The 9,421-nt window shown below is 41.7% G+C and overlaps 1 protein-coding gene across 1 annotated transcript in view; it reads left to right on the forward strand.

The window, feature by feature from the left end:
• Positions 1 to 9,421, forward strand: part of MLXIP (MLX interacting protein) — a 59,735-nt gene that overhangs the window by 42,185 nt on the left and 8,129 nt on the right. The window contains exons 11-15 of the mRNA XM_019538736.1: positions 1 to 187; positions 1,225 to 1,349; positions 4,302 to 4,403; positions 6,218 to 6,345; positions 7,511 to 7,634. Coding sequence (XP_019394281.1) covers positions 1 to 187; positions 1,225 to 1,349; positions 4,302 to 4,403; positions 6,218 to 6,345; positions 7,511 to 7,634 — 666 coding nt within the window. The remainder of the gene's footprint in view (positions 188 to 1,224; positions 1,350 to 4,301; positions 4,404 to 6,217; positions 6,346 to 7,510; positions 7,635 to 9,421) is intronic.

Raw genomic sequence — 9,421 nt, forward strand, 5'->3', positions numbered from 1 at the left:
GCTCCTGGGGTGGCAGAATTCCATAGTGGCATTCTGGTTGGTCAAGCACAACAAGCTCCAATTACCCAGCAAGCCCAGCCTGCTGTCTCGCACCTCTTCTCTCCCAGTGTAGTCCAGGATGCACTGGTGAAAGGGGAGCAAATCCCTTCCCACAGTACCAGTTCACAAGTCCCCTCACCTACGCCTAGTAAGTCAAAGAGAGACTGCAGCCTTCTTTCTGCTCTGCATGTGCATGTATAGGTGGATATTAGCAAAACATGTATGTGTGTAAAGCTGTCTTTTGGGTGGCTTGTAAAATGTGTCTGGGGCAGTTGAGGTCCTTACAAATCCCAGGAGATTTTTATCGGAATACATTTTAAAGCCTCTATTCCCTCCAGCTGCAGTATTCCACTCCAGCAATGATTGCATTTTCAGTGCTTCGTGCAGTGATTTTACTCCCATATTTACGGTGAAACAGAGAAAGCAATTTGGAAAGAGTCTTGATAAATGTTCTGTTTAAGGTTGTTGAGCTAGTACATTGTATCACTGCAGTTACAGCTTTCTTCAGAGGATCTCAAAAAAAATTAATTGTAATTAAGCAGAGAGTTGTCTTTGGTGTATGTCATGATACAGAGGGTGTGGTTTAGCTTTACAGCTGCTGGGGTTCCCTTCCCTTAAGAGCCCTGGTCTGAATGTTCATCTCACTAGGATTGGGAGGAAGGACTAGTGAAAACCTTCTATTTTGCTTCGGCATTAGGAAAGGAGAAGGTCAGTGTGTGCTAGTTGGTTTAGAGCAGGGGTGGGCAATTTTTTTGGGCAGAGGGCTGCTTACTGAGCTTTGGCAAGCCATCAAGGGCCGCATGACAGGCAGCCCAGGGCAGATAAATATTAATTTTCTAAATTTTTTAGGGACTCCACAAGCCAGATAGAATGGCCTGGCAGGCTGCATCTGGCCCCTGGGCTGCATTTTGCCCACCCCTGGTTTAGAGCCCTGTCACCCACCTCCACCTTCTTAAAGTTTGGAGGTCTAAGGTGAAGTGTATTGCCACATGGGATTCATATAGCCATTTCTGATTAAATTGTTGGGTTTCCAAGCTATCCAAATATATCTCCAGTGTGTTGGCATTACAATGCTCAGTTCTGTAGAAATGAAGCCAGTGGTGATGTGGGTAGAAGCTGCTCCTCCACAGGTCAGGCTGTTTCTGGCAGTTGCTGCATAAGTGACTTGATGTTTCCATTTTGAAGGCCGAGACTGTCAGAACTCAGGACAGGCCTCACCCTGCACCTCGGAGCAGAGCCCCAGTCCTCAGTCTCCACAGAACAGTTGCTCAGGAAAAGCCACGACCAATCCTCAGATGTCTGCCTTTAAGGTACATAGTCCACCCCAATGGGGCTCTCTCATTTGCCTCTGTAGCACAGTGATTTCCTGATTCCTGCCATGTGTAACTGTGCAGTATATAGTGCTGCATGAAATAGGGTGTTTATCTGGTTGTGGCACAGTCTTCATTACACTTGCATTGCTGTTTTTCATTTTGACTATCATTGTGACTTCCTGCTTAGTAATGAAATCAAGTCTGCCTTGCTCCTCAGTGATGTGTTATCTCATGGAGACGGGAGTATGCTGTCTGCTTGTCCTTACCAGCCATGACATCATTTCCAGCAGTGCTTCCTGGAAGAGCTACAGTTAACTGGGACATCTGTGGTTTTAGCCTTTTTTTTTCTGAAGCAGAGCTATGCAGCTGGCAGCTGGCAGCCCATCAGCCACATGCAGCCTATGAGGGGTTAAGGTGCAGTCTCATGGCTCTCACCTGGCCACTGCTCTCTCTATTGCTCTGGCAGCCAGAGCCTCCAGACTCCCTCATCACTCCTTGTGCTGCTTTGCGCCAGGGGGCAGGGCACAGCATCAGGGTGGGGAGCTCAGGGTGAGTCTGGGGCCATGATTGGAGGGTGGTTTGCACAGTGCAGTAGTTGGGGGAGTGCATGGCGAATGGGGCTTGGAAAGGAAACGCATCTATATGGTGTACCTGGTGCAGCCCCCAGGGCATGTGGCTCCCAGACGCTTAAAAGTTGGACAGCCCTATTGTAAATGATTTCCATTTGGTCTGTGTACGTGTGGTGGGGTTGTTGGGTTTTTTTGGGTGGTTTTTTTTTTGTTTTTGTTTTTTTTGGGGGGGGGGGGATTGTTTTTTCTGTTGGGAGATCTCCCATCTGTTTGGTTTCATGGACTTTCAGTCCTCTGTGTGTTTTTTCTAAAGTGATTAATTATCTGAATGGCTGTGTTGAATTTACCTGGGGTCTTGTCCCAGGTCCTGATCAAAGTGCAAGACTTGGATGCTCTAGACTTCATTTAAAGTTTAATGCTCATTAAACAGCAAGTTGCTTAATGGAAACAGAACCCTACCTGATTGCCTTTCCTGCCAATTTCTTTATTAGTAGTTTTTGGTCACGGTGGAGTTTTCACAGCTGCCAGGTGCTTGCCTTGGTGTCCTGGCCCCTTAAAGATTTATAGCAACATGGTATCTCGATTGCTTTTCATACATGTAGTGTTTCTGTGTGCAGTAGAGGTGACTGTGCTTCACTGGTGGACATGTTCCTGGCTGTGTGAATTGACCCTCTTAAAATGAAATGCACTTTTTACAAAAGCATTGCTACAGATGGAATTTAATTGAGATTCCAGCCCAGTAAGAAATCCGAAAAGCCATCCTTGCTTCTTGTGAGGGCAGCTGTCTCCAGACATGGAGCAGCTGCAGCATGAATGGGAATTAGGGATTCTTTCTCAACCCTTCTCCACCCTCCCTTGTGAAGTTTTCTTTTTTCACTCTCCTTGAAATGCAGCACTTTACACCTTCTTGGGAAGATAACTAAGTGCTGCATTCCAAGAGGGTTAGCACAGTGGGATCTGCTGCATTGGAAGCCCTTTGAAAATGCACTGAAATCCCTCAACTGTAAAGTGCATATTGTTATAATCACAGTGACTATAAGGCTTTCTCCGCACTGATTTCTAACTTTGATTGTGTTCAGTGTTGAGGAACATTTAACCAAATATCAGCTAGGGTGCCATGGGATTTCTTAAGAACCTTTCAAGAGTGCCATGGGGTGCTACGCAGTGTTAGCACTGTTAGGTGTGCAAACATGATTCACAAGATAACACCAATCCATAATGTTAAAAACCACCCTAACCTATTGTGAGCTTTCTGCATTGTTTACAACAGAAAATTGTCCTGTGTGTTTTCTATAGCCAAAGAACAAGTAAAAACTAGGAGCTGACATTTTCTAGGGGTGCCTCAAGTGTAAAAATGTTGAGAACCCCTGCTTTAACTGGTTACAGGTAACAGCCTGTTTATACACTGCCATAGGCAGAATAGCAGGTGAGAGAACACACGTGTGGACGTGAGCTCCAGGTAGCCATAAAGATTTCCTTGCCTGTGGGGAGCTAGTAGGATGGAGGACTGTCTGCCCAGGTTACACGTGGATGGGAGTTCCCATCTGTGAAAGAAACAGAACATGCTCCCTGAGTTGTAAGAAGTCAGCCCATTGCCAGACTAGGCCTTCAGTAGTAGTGAAACACATCAGAGCCATGGCTATCGAGAAAGTTTTAACCCTGTGCTGTACAAGCACAAATGTTTACAGTGCATCCATATGAAAAGTGGATCACAAGCTTTCTTATATGTTTTAGTGTGGCCTTGATGCCAGTTGCAACCATGAAGCGTGTGTTGTCCTTTGGGACAAGAGTCAGTTTTAAGTGCAGCAGCCAAGTCAGATTGCTGGAAATCTTGGCTGTGTCTCACAAACAGATTGTTTTTTATTGAAAGGCTTTGATTGATTGTACAAGAAGTTCGGTAATGAAAACCACAGTAGAATCTAGAATATTATCAACACTGCCATCTGTTACTTTGCGTAGAAGAAAGCAGCAGCCGCTAGATGGTGTGGTGTCCTTGGAGAGCAGACTGAATCAAATTTTGTAGCAGATTTGGCATAAATATCTGTGAAACGGAATGTTTTGTATTTGAAACATTATATATACCAATATGGTGGTAAGTAGCCAGAAGGTTAGCAATACTTGTGGGTTAGTGATCTTTCTAAAACTAAAAAGAGATTAAACCAGTATGGGGGTTGAATTTAGTACAGTGAATGATTCTACAGTTGTTTAAATTGTTACTTGCATGTTATTGACATTCCTGTGATGCTTGCAGTATTGGGAGAGTTGAGAGTACCACAGTAACTTTAATTCCACAAAAGATGAAATTGTAAGTGACCCTAATAAATAGGGACAGAAGCCAGTAAGCCAGCATACGTTGAGCTCATTTTATGTGTTTATACAGAATCGAAGAATAAAGAATATTTCAGCAGAACAAAAGAGAAGGTGTAATATCAAGGCTGGTTTTAATACACTGAACAGCTTGGTGTCCTCTAACTCCAAATCTGTAAGTAACATTTTTAACATAGCAAAATAAGAACCATGTAGTTATGGAAACCAGTAGCCATTTTGAAAAAAAAGATTATTAATCAACCTGGACAGCTCCACTCTTCACTGGAAAATACAAAGTGCAATTAATGAATTTAATTTCATAGTTCCATAGTTGTTAGGGGCTGGAAGGGACCTTACAGATCATTGGGTCCAGCTGCCCTGTACTTGGGCAGGAAAGACTGCTGGGTAGTTACTTGAATCATAGGAGTTAAGAGATGGGACCATAATGCAGTAAGAAAATAATCCATTATTACATGTCAGATAATGGGAGAGCACATGCCAGGTGTTGTGGTCCTGATTGTACCACTGGTTTGATTCCAAAAGCAGAGGAGTTCTATTTGCTCAGGGGCTTTAACTCTCAGACTTAAGGGGAAAGAACAGAAGCTGGGCACTGTAGTCCTCCTTGCTTCTGGGACTCCTGGGTTAAGGGCTTGATCACATTTGCTGTACAATAACACTTTGAACATATTTTGTAGAGCTTTGTAGAACTTCATGGAATATTTTATAAATATTCCATGCTGTTTCTGGTTGCTAATGCCCAGACTTCCAAAGATTTGGAGGTGCCCAGTTGAATTTTCAAAATTGCCTGAAGAGCATAGATGACCAACTCATTAACTTGGGGCCTAACCCAGGAATCAGCAACTTTTGCCCTGCAGGCCAGATTCAGCAGAGGCATTTTATCCAGCCCATGGAGTGGAGAGGCTTTGGCACTCCAGCAACAGAGAGCTTTGCACACACAGCAGCCAGGCAGCAGGGAGAAGCGGCAGTGGCTCAGTGGAAAGCGCCAGCCTGCCTCTGACCCAAGGCAGGTGGTTTCAGTCCACTGCTTGTTAACCATTGCTAACCACTTGCCTAATCTGTTTGGACATTTTTGAAAATGCTATTGAACCTGTAATCTGGCTGTGTGCGCTTCAGAGTTTTAAAATGATTGGGTCTTATCCCCTCCCAGTGTTTCATATTCCTAGATGGACAGAGAAAATCAGAGCTTCCTGTATTTTCATTTCCCAGTTGGTTTCTCAACTCTGAATGGACTAGTTCAAATAACTGAGTGCCCATTGATACGGCATTTTTTTCATCTGTTTAAACAGCTTTGGTAATTAAAAAAAGGGCTAAACATGGGCTGTTCTCATTCCATGTGTGACTTTAGTCAGTTTTATTTAAGCAAAAGAAAAATATATTTAATTGCAAGTAAACGAATCTGATTTGAATAAAAAGTCTTATAAAAAACTAGATTATCTGCCTTGGTACAACTGCAGACAGAGGCAGCTCCTAAAATAGAAACCAGTAATACTATCTTGGTCTCCTTTGATAACAGCTTGACCATGTTCCCTTCTGTTTAATAATGTGAAAACCTCAAAGCCTTTCAGATCTGATGTGTTCTGAATTACCTCTGCAACTAGATACATTTAGTAATGTGCTAAATATATCAAAAGAGGTATTGATTCCTCTTATTCAGGTCTTATTTAATGTGGGAAAATAATTTGTGAACATTTAAAATTGTTGAAATATTTTCTTCAAGAAATTAGCCAAAGTCTCATTTGGGGAAGAGAGGGCAAGCTGGATAGTGACTAACTGTTCAGGATGATACTGAACAGTTAGTCACTGTGCTGTGGCACCTTGCAACCATAAATCCCAAAGTTCTTTAGCATGGGCAAGGAGTCTGATGATAAAGGGGCTGACATGCTTTTGTAGGTGTTATGTTAAGTTGGGCCAAACTCAGCCTGCTTAGATGAATTCCAGAATAACAGTTTTGCATTTGCTTTGGCACAGATCAGCCATGCAATCACACTCCAAAAGACTGTGGAATATATTGCTAAACTACAGCAAGAGAGAATACAGATGCAGGAAGAAACCAGGCGTCTCCGGGAAGAAATTGAGGAACTGAATGCTACCATCATGTAAGATGTTCTCCGGAAATTGTTATTGTTGCTTCCTGTGCAGCTCTGCTTTGGTTAATAACAGTAGGCATTTGTATCAGGTAGTATGCCAACTGGCAGTTGGGCATTGAAAATAAGCAGAGTATCAGTGGATTACAATGAAAACACAAAATAGCTACAAAATGAGCATTGTGTTTATCTTCAGTAAGCTCTGGGCATCAATGCAGAAGTGATAACATGATCAAAAATAGATTGGAATGCTTCTCAGTACTGACAAATGAGAACTATTTTAAATCAGAAATCCTACTCTGTGCAGCAGCATAGGTGCAACTGTCTTTTGGTATGTAAACTTTCCTTCTTGGGAACAAATATGGTTGAATAAAAAGGGCACAAAAAGTGACATCAGGAACTGACTCAGTCTGACCGTGGTCAAATTACTTCACTTTTCTGTGTTCTAGTTTCCATACCTTTTAAATGGTATTTTTGGATCCATAATGTGCTTTTATTCATAGAAATATTGAATAATATATAATGAGCAAATAAAACCCCCCTAATGTTTTAGGACATGATCACAGCAATTCATCTGATTTTAAATTTATGTTTAAACTGAACCATCTTCTTAAACTTTAAAAATTTGAAGAAATTATGCAATATTAGCCAATAAGTAAGTTTTTCTCTTCTTTCTAGTTTTACTGTTCTTCTTTCTTGTGAAGCAGAGACAGAAATCTTATTTGTTCTAGGTCAGTGGTTTTCCACCTGGAGTCCACAGACTATGTCTACGCGGTCCACAAAAGATGACTATGATCAATCAAAAGTATGTGAATACTCACACTTACAATCCAGAGGGGTCCATGCCTCCATTCGAAATTTGTAGCGGTCTGCAAATGAAAAAGGTTGAAAACCACTGTTCTAGGTTATATTTTGTTTCTAACTCTTGTTATTTATAATAATAAAAAAATCTTAATACTTTGAAAATCTTCCCTTTGCTAAATGGATGAGAGCAGAATTGATAGGAAAATACTGTGTTGCACAACAGAGGTTGCTGAGCTTAAAAAGAACTGATCCAGTAAGAAACAACATCAGTTCTGGCACTGTGAATGGATACTTGCCTCACATTAGCTTTTAATGTAGAAGAGAAGTGTCACTTGTCTTCAGAGACTTGACCTCTGGGTTGGTTTTTTTTCAGATCATGTCAACAGCAACTCCCTGCTACTGGGGTTCCCATAACAAGACAAAGATTTGATCATATGAGGAGTATGTTTGATGAGTATGTGAAAAACAGGACCCTCCAAAACTGGAAGTTTTGGATTGTATCCTTTCGTCACAGCATTAAATATAGAGTTTATATTGAGCAAACTCTAGGTGTCTCATGGGTATGGGTATGTGACTATCAGACAGGAAAGGGAGTTAAGAACTTTAAAATAAAATCAAAAGTGGCACTGTCAAAAAAAATGCTGTTTAAGTTTCTTTCTGATAACCACTAAGGTTATTTAGTATCATAGTTTTAAAATTTCCAGTTTCACTATTTATCAAAAGGGGGGTTTTTGCCCTTCATTGGACACTGTCAGGCATAATTAGTTTCTCTTTCTGGTGCTTGCATTAGTTGCTCTTCTGAGTTGCAGACACTTCGGGGAAAGGTTTTTTCTCTCCATATATGTGCATAAATACATTTATTATTTTAAATGCATAGTCTCCTGAAAACACCAGGTCTTTATGTGCTCTTCAATAAGCTTGACCTTCTGCTTCTGACAGGAGCCTCAGATTCCTGTAGCTTTCCTAGTACAGGAACTTCTGGGATAGCTTCATATAAATCAGAGAAATAGTAGTCTTTAATGGGTATAACTGAAAATGACTCAAATTAATGGCTCAGCTTCTGAAGCATCAGTTTATTGGTTCTATATTTTTACACTGCCCCAAATTTTTCAATTGCTGTCAAATTTGATACTGACAAGGCTGAGAGCACTATAGCAGCCATGTAGAGAATACTGGGTGTTTTGGCAGCTTGATGGGAGGCAGTTACAGCTTCTGGTATCCAGGATGGTGTGGGGGGAAGTTGGAAAGCTGGAAAAGGACAGAAGTTAGATGCATCTCCTTAACACTTCAACGGAATATGGTTCATTTTGGGGGCTTAAATGCAGGATGCTGGTTTTCAGATTCAACATCTTATTGACATGAACTGTTTTTCAGTGCTGCTGTTTATTAACTAGACAATCTGTAGCAGGAAGAGAGCAGTGCAGGAATGCTTATCAACTCAGGTGAGAGATTTTCTTCAGAATTGTTAAGGGCTGGAAAGTTAATTTTTAATGGCTTAAAGTATGGGTTCTGGAGCCTTCTTTTTATGGCATGGGAAGGAATGCGGCATTCAACACATTTCGCAGTCATACTACAAAGGAATACAGAGGGTCCTGCTTTTAGGTACTAGTGGTAATTTTTCTGGTCTGTTTTAATTAATTTTCAGCAAAAGGCTCCAGTGACTCTGAATATGCATTGCATTATTTAAAAACCAGTCACCTGTAGGATGCACAGGGCTAGAAACACGATGCTCTTGCTAGGTGTTTTGTCTTCCTTTTTCTTTGCACTTTGGGCATTTTTACACATATTCTGGGAGGCATAGGGTGGGGGGCAGTTTAATTAGTGAGCTGCAGTAATTAAAAGCGCCTAAGCATCACGTGTATCAGCATCCCCATGCTGAAAAATGACAGTGGGGTGCTTTGAACTAAAGCTTATCGAATGAGCTAGGGTCTGCTGGATTGTGTTAATTTCCACACCCCAGCAGGGAGCAGGATCCCTGCACGTGTGTAGGAGCCATTTGTTCCTCTATCTCAGTCAGTTGGTTTATAGTCTGCAAATGAACATTAATAGCAAATTGATCCTCACTTTTCCATTTTAACAAGGTGCTGCTGAAACTTTCTGTCCTGCTCCCCTCCACTAATATGTGCATATTTTCTTAGTTGGTCAGGTCAGAAGAGACCTGAGCAGATCATCAAGTCCAACCCCCTGCCATGGCAGGAAAGAGTACTGGGGTCAAATGACCCCAGCAAGGTGTTCATCTAGCCTCCTCTTAAAGACCCCCAGGGTAGGACCCAGCACCACTTCT

This window comes from Crocodylus porosus, unplaced genomic scaffold (genome assembly GCF_001723895.1).
Source record: "Crocodylus porosus isolate Cpor-Errol unplaced genomic scaffold, CroPor_comp1, whole genome shotgun sequence".
NCBI classification, from domain to species: domain Eukaryota; kingdom Metazoa; phylum Chordata; order Crocodylia; family Crocodylidae; genus Crocodylus; species Crocodylus porosus.